General features: G+C 45.5%; 1 protein-coding gene across 1 annotated transcript in view; it reads left to right on the top strand.

Annotated features, from left to right (window-relative positions):
- Positions 1 to 6: 6 nt before the first annotated feature.
- Positions 7 to 16,119, top strand: part of LOC104536655 (kelch-like protein 3) — a gene marked incomplete at its 3' end in the record, with an annotated part of 24,283 nt that continues 8,170 nt past the window's right edge. Inside the window, exons 1-4 of the mRNA XM_010179344.1 lie at positions 7 to 20; positions 7,346 to 7,462; positions 10,388 to 10,494; positions 15,996 to 16,112. Coding sequence (XP_010177646.1) covers positions 7 to 20; positions 7,346 to 7,462; positions 10,388 to 10,494; positions 15,996 to 16,112 — 355 coding nt within the window. The remainder of the gene's footprint in view (positions 21 to 7,345; positions 7,463 to 10,387; positions 10,495 to 15,995; positions 16,113 to 16,119) is intronic.

Raw genomic sequence — 16,119 nt, 5'->3', positions numbered from 1 at the left:
CGCACAATGGAGGAGGAGAGGTGGGTACCGCCGGCGAGCCTTTGTGTCCGCCCCGACACTGCCGTGCCCGTCCGAAGGGATGCGGGGTGGGGATGCTGTGCCCCGGGGAGCTCTCCGTGGCTGTGCGCAGGCATGCGGGACGCAGCTTGCCGGGATTCCTCCGTCCTCCCTCCCCTTTTTCTCCTCCCCATCCCTGCCCGCTTGCAGGAATACCTTCTGCGAGGAGCGCCTGCTGTTTTATCCCCAGATGTTGCAATGTCATGGTGCCGGGCTGCTTCGCCCCCTGTGCCCAAACCCAGGGAACGGGGTGGGTTTTCAGTGGAATGTGTTTTAGGGATGAATAACGAGGGGAAGGAGACTGCTCCCGTGGGTGTTTTTTAAAATCGGTGGTGGAGCAGGGAGGTGGGGGACAGGAGAGGGTGCTGGGCTGCGGGGTCGTTCCCTCGCCAAGATGTGGCTCACAAAACGCCAGGCTTGAGTCTGCCTTGCTTGGATCTTGAACCTGTGGCTGGCTTTGTCATTGAATTGAAGGCTGGTATTTGGAGGCATACCCACGGTTTTTTGAGTCATGAATGAAAATCTGTAGCATCTGTAGAGCCTTCAGGGGTCAATTTACCTGTCTGTGTGTGTGCATCTCAGGTGTTACGGCAAGCAGGAGGGGATCCTGTGTCTCCCTGAAATGCTAGCTGAGCCACATACACTTTATTTCCTGCCAGGCAGCTTATTTTGTTCCAAAACTGTGTGCATAAGTGCTCACAGGGTCGACCTAATGTCCACTGAACACCTAAAAGAGATTATTGCTGCTCAGGGATCTCATAGATGCCAGAGAGAGACGTTCAGTGTTTCAGCTCTGCCTTCGTTCTTCCTCCCCAATGTCTGGGTGCGTTTTGCACACGAGAAGCTTGCTTGCACTGCTTCAAACTAAACATTAAACTGGTTTGGTTTTTCTTTTCTTTCCTTCTTTTTTTTTTTTTTTTTAAGAAAAAGAACACCAGGATATGCTGAGTGCTTCCTTTTGTGCTGGTGACCTTGCAGGGGGTGGGGGAGCAGAGCGGGCTTGACCTGTACTACTACTAAATAAATAAAACTTTCAACCTGCCACATCTCTCTTTAAATTACATTGTAGGGCTTCTGCTTCCTGTAAAGGTGTGAATGGCCACCTCTGGATATTAATCCAGATATTAATTAATTTAAAGTGCCTTGAAATCTTAGCTTGTCATGCTAGGTGCTAGTCCATGGAAGGGGTTTTCCTTCTTTTTTTCTTTATGTATATAAATGAGTCTAGTGTTTGAGAAAGTGGAGTGGAGCTGTTTTGATACCCCAGGCAGGGATCATCCTTGGCACTATTACTTACTCCTTTTTTTTTCTTTTTATAGTTACCAGCAATGGTCTCGTTTTGACTGGAGGCCTTTTGCTGGGGATACAGTGGTGAAAAAGTCACTGGGGAAGTGCCTGAACTGTTTTGCCTCATCCTTTTTTTTTCCCAGACCATCTCGTTTTAGGGCATGAAGGGGCTGCCTCCATCAGCGTGTACTCTGCCTCTGGAAGTGAGGAATGATTACCCAAATTGCTGCTTGTATTTCTAGTTTTCAGGAAGAGGAAGGTGGCCCGGAACTGGCCATGGGCAGTAATGGTGTGGGGTTTGACTCTTGGCAAGGAGAGCTGGAAATATTCACCTGCTTTCTGGTTGGAAAGGGGACATTGTGCGAGACTGTGCTGGGACTGCTTTGTGTGCTTGGAGCGAGTCCTGGGAGGAGGTGTTGACAAATGACCTTGGTGGGCGAGCACCCTCGGCTGGTTCTGTTCCTGCTTTTTGTGCTTTTGCCCCACATTTCAACTTGGATCTATGTCATGCAGATTAGGTCTCAAATTTTATACTCTGTGAATTTCATGACAGCAGAATTCCCCCTGGTTTTTAATGTTTCTGCTTTTTCCATTTTTGTAGTTTGTGAGGAACACGTTATTGGTGCTCACATCACCTCTGACTCTGGTCCCAAGCTTGCCCAGACTCAAATATCCTGGTAACTTGCACACCCGAGTTGTTCAGTAGTATCATGTGCCCATGTCGTTGCACATGGGCAGAAGCAGCTGGGGGCAAGAAGGACTCAACCTGAGACATTCGTGTTTGGCAGTAAATTATTGCAGAATCCTGATTTTCTTTTACTGTGCCAACAGGGATTTTCATTTTATAGAGAAATTACTTAAGGCTATATGATGGGGCATGGTACTATGGTTCTGAATTTACAAAGTATGTTTTGAGTTTGACTAGGAAAAAACCTCTGGAATGTTAATTTCTTTTTGGTTGAAGAATTAAAATGTCTGTAATTTTAACTTTATCTTTGAGTGGGGGTAGTCTCTTTGTACTATTTGTTTGAGAAATACAATATTTGCCATTGAAAGCAAATAGTATTGTCATATTTGAGTTATTTTGTGGTGTTCCCATTACTGTCAGCAAAGACTTTTCTTCTCACTAGTTCCTGAAATCTGCTTTTCCCCTGAGGTATCCTTTGATGTGAATATCCTTTTGGGGATCTGGTGTATACCGATTGTGTTTTTTCTAAGCTAAATTCTCCATGTGGATGTAGGCACTGAAAAAATTCAACAAAACAGGAAAGTAATATTGCTATTATAGGAAAAAAAAATAAATCCTTTCCATTATGCTACCTCCCATATGTTTTATTGACAATATGTTTCTCTGAAATCCTCTCAAAATCCGTCTTGGTGTTTGGATTCCTTTCATCACATTTTTCTACTGTCTTTGTATATACCTAAAGAAAAAATCAGAAATTGTGATTTTTTATAAATATGCCGTTACACTGGCATCTTTTTCTTACTGTGTCTGCCTAATTCAAAGAGTAAAACTATTGGATATAACATTTGCTCCATGATTTTGGCCATTGATTCCAAACAGTTACTCCAGGTAAAACTATTTCTCATTTTGCTATGGCTAAATTAATATTTTGATCTTCGTTTATCTCAGTAGAGGCATTTAAGTTTTGAAGACTAGTAAATGTTTATTGGGCATCTATCAAATTTTTAGATCAGAGCTACTTCAAACTCAGAAACTGAAGATTAACTCTTTACCATGATGATTTTAATGTATCCCACAAATAAGCTCCATAGGCTTTGAAGATTTACAGTTAGTGTGGCCCTTTTGAGTGAATAGAAAGATATGAAGTGCCAGTGGAGGTCTTGGATTGTCTGCCCTGTGGGAGTGTAGGATGCCGAGCCCTGTTGACTCTTTGGCCAACCTCGGGGGGCTGAAGCTCTGCAGTGTTATGGGACAACCCAGGAGAGCAGACCTCAGCCTGCAGTGTGCAGGCAGGAGATGGGAGCTCAGAGATCCTCCAGAGCTGCAGAGAGGAATGGGGCTGGGCTGGATGTGTCTGGACTCCCATTGTCTCTCCAGTGTGAGAGCCTGGGAGAGAGAGACCTTCGTGGTGTCCTCATGTGGGCTAGGAGCTGAGCCTGGCAGCTGTTCTCCCAGAAACATGAGCAGAAGCTCATCCTTCTCTGCACTGAAGGAGGACACATTTGAGATCGGCCCCTTCTTTAGGGTGAACTCCTGGCTCCAATGTGGTAGAATTGGTTTTGGCAGAGCTGGGATTTTTGTTCCTGGGGTTTACCAGCTCTCTGGACCGCAGTAATCTTGCCAGGGGATGGTTTAGCTCTAAGGTTTAGCTCTTTTATTCTTTCACGTAATCTACAAAGACATCTGTAATTACTACTGGTAACTAAGGCAACACAACTTTATAGTTGATGCATGCGTGCAGCAGAGCTGCAGGTTATGGGTTTTTAGAATACCTTTCTGTGGGTTGGTATGCGACCGCGCTCAGGCAGGAGCGGTGCTGCGAGCCCGCGGGCAGCTTGAGCCAAGCTCTGTTGGTGGGTCTCAGAGAGGAGGAACACAGTGTAAACAGGGTTGTGATTAGCTTCACTGGCTTAATTTGGGGCTCTCAAATCAGGATTCATTTGTTCTACACAGGGACTGAGTTGAAAGGCCATGCAGGAGGTGGTGGTGGGGTTGGCGGTCTCTGAAAGTAAAAGCCTCTCTGCTTATTTTAGGAGAATCCTGCTGTGTCCATAACGAGGATGTTCATCTGGCCCAGGGAAATTAAATCATTTGTCCGTTCACTCAGTGCACGGCCTCAGATAGCCCAGGAATAGAACAAATTGCTCCTGGCAGAGCCAGCTTGCGTGTCCTGCTGGAGTAGTAGGACATCAGCAAGACAAACACGAGGGTGCTGGGGGGAAAGTCTGCATGGTCCTGGGGTGCAGGGGTCTGGCACGTCCAGGTGGCCTGGGCCAGCACCTTTGACCAGAGGACACTGTTCCTCCTTTGCTTTGCTCCATTAATATAGTAACAGTGTAATAATTCTTAGTGTTGTGAGGGGAAAAACCTCTGTAAAGGGCTATGCAATGCACTGTTTTGGTCTTCTCAGGGGTAGCTTTTGCTTTGTGGCAGGTTGCATTTGCCTGGATCATTTAGGTCCTTCTATTTTTACACTGGAAGTGTGTCGGTGATCTCTGGGAGTACGTGCTTGGGGGTGTGAAGTCTTTCTCCCTGATAAAATCGTCCTCCGTCCGTTACGGGAACACAGTTCTGTGGAAGCTGAGTCAGTCTCAAAGCTGAGTTAAAGGCTCTTGGCCATTAATTTTTCAAATGTGTTTTTTATATGAGTCATTTGGAAAAAACTTTAAATAGCATATCTTGATTTTTTAATTTTTTTTTTTTTGAAACAAGTGTTTAACTAGACAATCTGCTGCATTTTCTCATGGTGAGCCTTTGGCAAAATGCAAAATCCACCCCTGCTAATAAAGCTGAGGGTATCTTTTATGGTGCTTTTTGAAAAGCTACTTTTCGTGCTTTTTAGGAAGAACTGATTGATCCTTTTCATAAATTCTGAAGCAAGGTTTTTGCTTTTAAAATACACAGACAAATGTTGGTGGAGTGGAGGCTTTATGAAGGCTTGTTGATCTGACATTTACTTTGGTGTTCAATGAAACTTGCTGTGTCCTTTCAACTGTACCTTTTGCCAGCGGAAAACTTGGAACATAATGAATCTTCGGTCTCTGGCGCTGAAGTGCTAATAAATCAATCCCAGTGGCGTGCTTTTTCATATTAAAGAAGCCTCATGATTTTTGTGTGCATCGCTTGATTTTGGATCCTGCAAGGTCTGTTTTTGCGATGACCGAAGCTGTGTCCTGTGGTGATCCAGCTGTCCTGCCCCAGGAGCAATGGGTACAGCTGTCTATGCCGATGCCTTTCAGTTTCACTTTCTTTTTTTCTTTTTCTTTCTTTTTTGTTTGGTTTGTTTGATTCTTGTATGTGTTTTAGTTTTGGAGATGGAAAGCTCCATGAAGTCACTTGCACTTCCAGAGCTTCATTTTTCACTCCATGGCTCTGGCATGCTGCAAGGGCAGGTTTCAAAAAGCAAGGGTTTATGCTGGAGTGTTTAAAGCTGGGGTCAAACTTCACTTGGCCTGAGATTTCACCCAGGGCTTTTGATAGATACAGCACTGAGGCTTAGCTGAATTTGGCAACGTCCCTGGAGCATGGAGACTCCCTCGCTGCGGTGTGCAGGCTTGGGGAAGAGCTGACTGCCCCTGCTTCTCCGTGCCCATGAACGCTACTAGTGCTACGTGTGGCACAGAATGAGTTCAGCTTTCTCTGAGGACAGAGAAGCTGGCTGTGTCATTGCCTGGTACCAGTCCCTTGAATACAAAACATTTAACAAGAGGTACTTTTCTCTCTGATTTTTTTTCTTTCAGTCCAGTCATACTAAGCTAATTGGATGATGACTGTAACACAGCCTGGGAAGTTGTCTCCCTCGTCTGAGACGTGTGCTGAGTGATGCTGTGCTCAGCCTCGTGGCTTCACTTCTGACTGAAAAAAATTCACTTGCTCAGCAAAGTGAAGGAATTGGACTTGGCTGGTTTTGGGCATTAACCTTTGTTTCAGGCACAAAGCTGGAGGCCACTCAGTATGCAGGCGTGTATTCTGGCTGCATGCAGCTTGGCTGCTATTCAGCGTCTTGTTTCTAGAAGAAGGACAGTGCAGCCCACTGAGGACAGCTGGGGGTCAAAGAGCTTCGTGTGGTCTCAAGAGGCACGGTGCTGGTAACAGCCATCAGTCAGGAGCAGGCAATGGGGAGAGTGTAGTGTTCAGCAAGGGCTTCACACTGTCAAGGCGTTGTAAATTGTGAATAATTGTGTTTTCTGAAGAAAAAGTTACTGTGTGTGAGTATATGTCTATATATCTATATATGTGCATGCATACACACCTTTGCAGAGGCTGGCAGACTGTTCTCTGGAAGTATCCTTCCACAATTCCTTGGCTTTGTACCCTTCTTCAGATACCATCGTCTGGTCACCACTAGAGTCAGTATGCTGGGCTGCCCAGGCTATTGGTTTAACCTGATTCAGCCTTTTTTTATCGTGATACAAGCCCAACTAAGAAAGGTGGGGGGGGGAAGGGGCAACCGTGACACTGGAGGAAGCCGTCCTTGCTCAAAGTGCTACTTTTGTCATAGGTGGAAACCTTTAGCTCTGAGTGATTTCACACACTTTCTGATCAGGGAGGCGGAGATATTGACCTGATGTTAATTCTGTATAAAGAGCCAATGCTCCCAACAAAGTAATGAGGACGCGTATGTGCCTTAGGCACCTGTTGGCCTGGTTAAGCACAGCACATAACTGGGTGCATCTGGTTTGGCATTACCTGTATAACTGGTGGTTCTGATAGGGAAGTGTGGTTTAATAATTCTTTCTATAGAAAAGTGGCACTAAGACTTATTTCTAAAATCGAAATGAGATGTGGCCACTGTAAAGCTAATGCTTTGGAAGCTGTGCAGGGAGTTTTAGTAGCCCTTTTCTACTTGCCTCTGTGGAAGAAGATACAAGTCATGTATTGTATGTTTGCATTTTTCAGATGGCACATTGAAGACTAAACTTCTATTTCTCTGTATGGATGTTAAAGGAGCCATGGTACTCTTGTAGTTCCCAGTGCTGAAATCTGTTTCTGTTCAGTAAGGCAATTATGTTCTGGCTTGAATTTCAACGTACACTGCTTTCATGGCCTGAAGCCTGTGAGGCTGGGCTTTGTCCTCGAGTGTTTGGCACTTTTTCCTTTTCTTCCCTGCTGACTGAAGCGTGGGCTGGCATGACTTTCAACATCCATGCAGAAGTAGCTGCATTTTGTGATGCTCTTCATATGGCGAACCTGAGCCGATTAACAAACATGCAAGTAACTCCATGCATAATGCCCTGTGCTGCAGTTTTATGATAATTTTTTTAAGTGTCATTGAATCAAACTTTCCACTCGTTTTTTTCCCCTGTTTTTTAGCATTAAGCAGAGTTCCCGATCCTCTGAGGCAGCTGAAGATGAAAAGGACCAGCGCACACTGACAGTCAATCCCTCTCACATGAGAAAGGCATTCAAGGTCATGAATGAATTACGGAGGTACACTTTTGACTTAATGGGCACCCTCTCTGATGTAGTGTGCTGATTGGAATAGAAGGGCTTCTAGGAGATGTAGGGGAAAAAAAAGTGCCATCTTTGTCACAGCTAATGGTTGTGTGTTAGGGTATTAATAAACAAGTAGGAAGAGTCAGCTGAAATATGGCCCTTTTGTGGTGGGCTGCTCTTCCCAGTCTCAAACCTCTCTGTCCTCCCAGCAGAAGGAAGCCAGCTATGGCTCAAAAACATTATCTGAGCAATAGCCTTCATTTATAGATAATAATTGATTTAGTCTTTTCCGTTACTTACATTCAGCTGTAAACTATGTTCTTAACTGAGCTAATGGTCTGAAAACCAATAATAGAACATTACAGACATTAAGACACCTACCCGTAATTACAGACCAAAGATTATTAATGTACTGTTCTTATTCTCTTTAACTAGCAATGTCATTCAGTCTGGGTTTAGCACTCCAAAGTAGGAGGTGAATAAAAAAGCAACAACTTGGGAAGAATGTCAGCTCTCTACTTGCACATTTAAAAATCCTGATACTGGTTAAAAGAGAACACCTTGGTCTCTACACAGTTGCGTGGGTACAGGGAGAATGGAGGCTAAAAAAAATGTCAGTGAACAGTCTTCAAGAACCGCTGTCATCACATCAGCAGTGCCGTGGCAGTGGTTAACCCGAGTTGTTTCTTGGTTGTTGTTATCCCACAAACCAGATAGAAGTTCAGTGAGCATTTGACTGGTTCATTTGAATCCTTTACCATTCAAATAAAGACTTAAAAGCCTATTAAAAAAATAATTCCTGTGGAAAGTACATGTATCATACACATGAATGTGTGTGCTCCCTCACTATCCAGATGGTATGATGAAAGCAGATAGCACCCTTTATTCTTCCTGCATGCTCAAAGTACTCAGAAGATGCTGTAATAGCCACCTCTCTTCTGTGGATTAAATAATTTCCCAATATACGTGTTCTTTGGCCCAGAGAAGTTAGAAATGTCTCCTGTGGATGTCTGACAGCGATTCTCAGTTGCATAGGAACAGAAAATGGAAATATCCTTCCCTTGTAACAATTATGTGAAGCAGAGTATGGGTTTTTTACTGGCATCCCTCTAGTCCTTTCTTTGTACGGAAGGCAAAGGATCTGAAAATAGAGGTTTGTGCAGCTATATTCAGAAATCTATTGTGCTACTATTATTCCTTTGTTAATTGGAGCATAGTGGGAATAGCTGGAGATGACAATGTTTCTTAGTGCCTGCAGTTAGCTAGATCTTGTGCAATACTGATGTGATAAAACCTAGAAGACTGAAAGCTGCCCTTAAGCACCTGTTTGATGTTTTCTTCTTCTGGGCACTCCTTTCTGACAGCTCCTGCTGCTGTTCTGCCGTATACAATTCTCACGGCTATTGTATGTGCATTGAGCTTGTGATCTGTTAAGCTGTCAGCAATCAGTGTTAATAGCTACCTTGAATAATGGTGCCTCCATTCAAATGCATCCAGAAATCTCATACAGAGGGTCTAGAAAAGTCTTGCTAAGTCTCTAGCCTATTTACTATATGTTGCTCACTTGAAATTTTTAGCTTTCAAATGTAAATGAATTAATTTCGTGAGTGGCACTTTAGATAACTATAGTTAAAAGAGGAACTGAGCAGGGCACCTTACACATAACCTGAAGGAAATGAGGAAGCCTCCATTAAGAGACTGTTAAAGAGCTCCCCTTATTGCCATCACCCCTTCCAGACTGAGGTGGACATGGAGCACAGACTTCGAGTTTCTTGTAACTGTAGAATCCTGGTTTCCAGCCATAATCCTCCAGTTTCACAAACAGTTTTGTTTGTGTATTCCAATGTATGCAGGAGGAGAGGAGACATACCTAGTCCATAAGAAGCTCTGTGTGTGTTTATTTGATATGCAGTTTTCTAAAGACAAAGTTCAGCGTGGTGATAAGCATTTCTGAAAAGAAGGTGACATCTAGATTTACAGAAGCTGATCCTTTTTCAGGCTTGGCATTTGTAAAGAACACCCTTATTTTGCATTTGTATGCTTAAACATCTTAAGCCAACTTATTGGGAGGCTGAGCACTTCTAGCTGTCTGCATCTCTGAAGCCCTGTGCAAACATTAACTAATGGAGCCTCAAAGGACATATGTGGGGCTGGTAGAAAAGGTCACCAGTTAATGAAGTGCCTTTTCCAAAGCTGCACAACGAGTCAGTGGGGGAGCTCAATTTTGGGTTTCTGTTTGGAACCTCGTGCTTTATCCCAGTGACTCTTAATCCCAGACTAATTCATGAGGTAAACAAAGTCCTCGGGCCCATGGGTAAACTCCAGTAATTGAGGTTTCCTCACTGGGAGGCAGCTGGGGCAGCCTCTGCACCAGTTCAGCACTGGGAGATGCTGTAGGGCCAAATATGGAAAGAAGTACGGAGGTAGCTTCATTTTTCCACTCTGTCTTTCCCCTGCAGAAAGATGAAAGCACTACTGGTGCTCCCTAGTATGGCTATTTCTTCTCTTATAGATCTACTAGAGCTTGGATGCAGGGAGTGCCTGAACTCTTAGACTGTGCTGTCTCCAAGCCCTACTTGTTTGAGAGGTGGAAGGAGCCCCTTGCCCATCTGTTCTTCAGGCAGCAAGTGTACCTAGTTTGGCTTCCAGATTTTTATTATTTTTTTTTTTTCTGGGAAAAGCAGAACCATAGGCAGGGCTGCAGCATTGGGAGAATTCAAGCTTTTGCTTTGTAGGCAAACACTGATAGGAGCTGGTAGCTGAAGGCTCAGGGGACCTTCCACTGGGATTTGGCAGAAGCTCAGATGCCTTGTCTGTAGCGATGGGACCTCTGCATAACTTTTCAGGCTATACTGGTGTGGCTTTGTGCCTAACCAGAAGTTCTGAAATGATCTTTTTCTTTTCTGGTGTTTTTTCCAGCAAGCGGCTCCTCTGTGATGTGGTGATTGTGGCCGAAACTGTGGAGATGGAAGCTCACCGCGTGGTCCTTGCGGCCTGCAGCCCTTATTTTTGTGCGATGTTTACAGGTACTCTTCTCTGCACCAGATGCTGTACTTGGGTTGAATGGGCCGTTGCAAACCCAGAGGCTTCTGGCTGCGTCTCCGACAGGAGCTGCAGCAGAGGCAGTAGGCCTGGCCTCTGGGGAAAGGATTCCTTTGAGGGAAGAAGTATGGTTAGATCTGCAGTTTGCTGCACTTGATGGATGGTGCTGGTTATCCTTGGCTGATTCCTTGAGGCACAATACATGGGTATGAGGTGGTTGAATGGGTGTGGGGTGTGTGGGTAGCATATGAGTCACAGGAAGGTTACTACGAAGTTTGACTCACTGCTTTTTGGGTGGTTTGTTTTGTTTTGTTTTCCTGTTACAAGACCTTAGGTCATGAAAACACATCATTAACATCAAGCATGTGTGCAGTGCCCTAAATGTTCATGGTGCACATCAAAGAAGTTGTTGGCACAGGAGTTGTAGTTTCAAGGCTCAGCCCTGCCGATGCTGATTTGCAGTCACGGATGTTTAATCTCCCATGGCACTTTTTCCTGCTGCCCGAAATAACGCCGTTGTTCTCTCGATCCCAGTGTGTTTTAGCAGCCCTGCCTTTTTGCAGGGTGCGTTGCTGCAGTCTGGTGTATTTTAGTAAGGGCAGATGCAATCTCGGTGTGAAGGGGAGGACAAAATTATTGCTCTGATCTCCTGGTCCCTGTAGCGTGGGCCTTTTGGAGGCTGTGCCCAGGTAGGGCAGCAAAAAAGGCTGTGCTTATCCCAAGGCAGGGGAATGACCCTGAATTTATTTAAGTCATTCTAGTAAAATAAGTCTGGTCAGGAGCTCCTTGGCTTCCTTTGCTTTTCCTTGCACCCATTTCCAGGATAGGAACTGACTTGACCAAATACAAATAAAATGATTGTATGCTCCAAGGACTGGTTGTTACTGTCCCTCAGCTTCAGCATAAATGAGGTTTGGGGGTTTTGCCCCTGCTTCATGTTCCTTTGCCTGTGGTATAGGGGTTGCTTCTTTTTAAAAGCCTTACGATTAGGCCTTGTGTTATTTGCTTTCCTTGGAAGCAGAACACAGCATTTCTCAGGAAAAGGTTTGTCATTTGGGAAGCTTTTTTCCCTTCTGTAATGGAGGTGGAGGGGGAGGTAGAAAACCTCTGGTGTGAACAGATGTCTGAATGTGAGACGAGATGTGAGGTTTGCCATGGCAGCTTTCATCGGCATTTGTGTTTGCTGGGACACTGGCACTGCACCATGGCTGTGGGTACCGGCTGTGGTGGCGAGGCAGAGGAGCAAACCCTGCTCAGAGGCAACCATTTGCACAGGGTGTCTCAGGGAGGTTTAGTGGGTGTTTGTAATGCTCATTCCTGAGGAGAAGTTTAAAAAAAGAAAAATTACTGGAAAATCCCTCTGATCCTTAGAGGTCACCTGAGCGGGAAGGCAGTGGCGCGGGACTGCTCATGTTTCCATGCAGGAATTCTCCAGGCCGTGTAATCCCTCACACCGTCAGTTAAACAGTAATCAGCTAACCACCATCATGTGGCAGCTCCCTGCACTGGGTGACAGCCTCGGCCACCGCCGTCCCCTCCCCCTGACACGTCCCCAGGGGCAGCAGGTCAGGCAGACACCAGCCCTCCCTTTGCTTTTCCGTCCAGCTAGTCTCGAATTTCTAAGGTCTAGTTCTCCCCCTTGCAAAGACCGAGAGTGTGATCTCCTTCCAGCTGTGTGGTGGTTCACTCTCTGGAAGGGGACATTTTCAAATCACAACTTGAACATTAGTTGGTTGTTCTGGTTTGTTTGTGGGTTTTTTTTGGCATTGCACATCAGTGATGCAGCCTGGTGGCTCAGGGGCAGCCACACCGTGTGAGTGTTTGCAGGACTGGACAGGAGCTGCCTATGGGCACTGAGCCCCTGCCAGAGGAGCCACTTTCTAGGGGCGCAGAGTGCTGGAGGAGCCCCCCGACAGTGGTGGCAGCTGCATTCACCACGGTGGTGAATTATCAGTGTAAAACTGTAAACAGTGGGAACCAAACTGAGACCAGGACCTCATCCATCTTTGCCTGATACTTGTACTGTAATTTGGGCCTGACTTTGGACGTAACAATCTCCTTGTGATGACATTGGGATCTTTCCTAAGCTGTCTAGTGTCCTCTGGTTACGTATTTCTCTTTAAATAGCCTTGGGAAGTCCGAAAAGAAACAGGCACATCTTCCATTTGTATTTTCCACTGCTTAAGAAGAGACAGGACCCAGCACTTCCTAAGCATCCCTTCTCATACTGGCGTTCTACATTACTTCAAATGGTGGCTGGTCCTCATTGTCACCATTCTGTTGGGATGATAAGGGACAGTAATTTCCACCCATTTAGAAGAAAACACAATAGTTTCAGAAAGAGTAACAGACTTCAGTGATGCTGCTCCTGAGTATACACCTGGGGAACTTCAGAAGTGCTGAAGGAGGAAGCAGCAACACAGAAACCTCCCTTGCAGGGCTCATGTGCTGCTTCAAAGCACTCACCTCATGCATGAGAGACTGTGGTTTTGTTACCCAATCCACTCGTGTTCTCCTTCAGCACATCTCTGACTTGGGAAACAACAAAAACTGTAGTTGTGTGCTGGGAAGCCTCTCTGGAGCACAGTATGTGGGAGGCAGGGCAAGCTGGGTAAACGTGACACCATGAACTGCTGCAATTCTGGCTGCAGTTTATCTTGTGACAAAGCAGGAGGGTTCTTCTCTCTCCCTGCTCTCATGAGCAGAAGGAAATGGAGAAAATGAAAAGCATTGCTGGGTGTTGAGCATGATGCATGAAGAGCTTGCCTTCATGCAGGGCTGGTGTCTGCAGAATCTGTCCCCTAAAGAGGGTTTCCTTTGAGATGCTCTGCCTGTTGTACTCGCCTTTGCTTCCTCCTACCCTGTCCCTGGTGTCTCCCCGACTGCAGTGGTGTGGGGACAGGATCTGTGCAGCGCCTCGTGCAGGGCAGCCCTGTACCAGCTTACAGCTTTCTCAGCACAGCCCTTGTATATGGGAGATGATGCTATTGCTTTGAATTGTTTTGTCATTCAGCTATCGGATAAGGCTTGAGTCTGACTTGTGAAAGACATTGTAGGGGGTGGTTTTGTGGGCTTTAAAGCTTTTTTCTTTTTTTCTTTTTCTTTTTTTCCTGAAAGATTGTGGAATGAGATGCTTTGATGGACCCACCATTTGCTGGCTGCCCACAGCTGTGCTTTAGAGGCTGTGTTTGCCTTGGGTCTTGCTTGGAGGAAGGGACAGCTCATTGCCTGCTCCTGATCTGCACCAGCCCCTGCCTTTGTTTGCTTGTGGGGTCTTCAGATGCTTCCTCGCTCTGCAGCATCAGAGACATGTCCAGGGCAGCTCCTGCTGGCAAGCGGCAGGAACTTGGTTGCACGAGCCTGGCTGGAGGGACCGGATCCCATCTGACCGAGGGGCACAGCACACGAGGCTCCCCTTTCTCCTTGGGCGCTGGGCTGTTCCCAGAGCAGAGGCAGTGGAGGCCATTCATATGCAGGGCTGGCAGCTTGCTGGTGGGTGTGGAAGCCCACATAGCTTTTATTTTTGTTGCCTGTGTCACATGAATGCCACAAAGACAGATGATGTTATCGGATCGTTCCCTCCGAGTTATTTCTGCATCTATCTCCGGGTGTGTGTGCCTGAGCCTCCCCTCAGCTCCGCGGGTCCTGGTGAGCGCTGCAGGGCTCTGGCTGCTCCGCTTGCCCCTCGCTGTGCAGGTGGGGCTGGGCTGGGTGCTCTGTACAGGTACCTCCAGCTCCATGTAGGCCAGTGGGGACTGGCTTGCTCTCAGAAGCCTCCTCTCATCTCCTGAGGTGATTTTTTTGGAGAGGGGAGGAAGTGTGTGAAGGTGATGTTTATTTTGTCAATTAAAAAGGCCTACCTGCTTTGAAGGCCTCCTAAATGTAGGCCATTTATCCTTTTGTACTTGCACATTTGTATTCATGGGCCTTTATGAATAACATTTTATTATTTAATTTTAAAAACCGAATTTAGAGTAAATATTATTTCAGTCTACATTTCCCCTGGGATGTTGTTGACTTTTGCAATACTTATGGTCTGACCCACTCCTGTTATTTACCTCCTTATTGACATAAGTGAAGCCCACAAAGTTCAATTTCCAGATACAGATTTTGCTCAGGCTTGGACCTCCTTTAGCATCTGACACTTCATGTGCCCAGCCACGTCTTCTCGCATGCCATACAGAGATGGAGGCTGTAATTACTTCTCCCATAGGCTGCAGGAACTCTTAATCTCACAGCAGTACTGAGTCACCAGATTTTTTAGAGTAGTGATTATTCATGCCCAGGTTTAAGAGCTGACATTTCTTCACACTCCTTTGTTTTTTCACTTACCGTTACTTTTCCATTTGGGAGTTTGTTCTTTCCTTTCTGCGGTTCCTCAAGATCTTGGTGATTAGAACCTGGGTGAGGTCACCATGTGCGTAGACGCTCTAAGGGGCCTGGGGAGTCCTTTCTCCTCCCCACACCAGGCTTTGTTCCTGTGACATGCTCCTGATGCGCGTGCACCATGCGTATGGTGCCTGCACAGTGTTGGTCACAACAACGATGGGGAGAGTGCGCATAAATCAGCAGTTCTCATATAGACTCTTACATGGGCGTAGGTTTTACTTTTATATTCATAGGGGAAATTATTTCTCTAGTTCTGCATGGTTTGTTGTTTTTTGTTTGTTGGGTGTTGTTTTGATTTTGTTTCCTTTTTTTTTTTTTAAGTTAAGTATTTGGAGAAAGGATACAGTTTGGATCCAAAGCTGCCTTGTCTCTGAGGTGTGAGGTTGGGATGGGGAGAGATGAGGAATACATCTTTCTGCACAGATGCTTTGCATAAGGTGTAACTGCGTGGACAGGTTACAGCAGGGTAATATAGGAGAGAAGCTTACAGCACACTGGATTTCACTGCTGGCAAGCGTGCTTGTTTTCCTCAGCAGGTTTTGGGTCCTTTCTAAAGAAGGAGGGTAATGCTGCCTTGCTTTTCTTGTAAGGTATACCACAAAGCACCATGACTTAGCTGTTGCAACTTACTTATCAACCCTATGTGTGTGTGTGTGTATATATATTTAATAAATATATAAAATATATATTTTTAAAAAAAGCCCTCCTAAGACTTGTCCACAGTCTCTTTGAGTATGTCTGTGGCTGAGATGTGGTTGAGGGTCACACTGGTGGTTTTTTGTTTGTTTTTTTTTTTCCCCACCATATATGTGTTTGAATGTAGGTGAACCATGGCAGGTTCTTTTCTGGCAAGAAATTGAATTGCATGTGTTAACTTACTTTGTTTTACACTAGTGTCTCTGAATGTTGAGGTGTTTTTTAGGCGGCATTAGGAGGCTTCTGGGAATCTCGCTGGTTGTCTTTCGATGATCAGGGATAGTGCTAAGGCAGACTTTTAGTCAGATACCAAGAGAATGTGCTGAATGTGTGGGGAGCAAGGTTCTGCCAAGTGGTCCTGCCAAGCAAACTCTAACTGTCCTTTTGAAATCAATTTCAGGAGACATGTCTGAAAGTAAAGCCAAGAAGATTGAGATAAAAGACGTTGATGGGCAGACCCTACGGAAGCTTATTGATTACATCTATACCGCTGAGATCGAGGTCACGGAAGAGAACGGGCAGGG

This window comes from Mesitornis unicolor, unplaced genomic scaffold, assembly GCF_000695765.1.
Source record: "Mesitornis unicolor isolate BGI_N332 unplaced genomic scaffold, ASM69576v1 scaffold49602, whole genome shotgun sequence".
NCBI classification, from domain to species: Eukaryota; Metazoa; Chordata; class Aves; order Mesitornithiformes; family Mesitornithidae; genus Mesitornis; species Mesitornis unicolor.
This window is presented reverse-complemented; position numbering and strand designations above follow the sequence as displayed.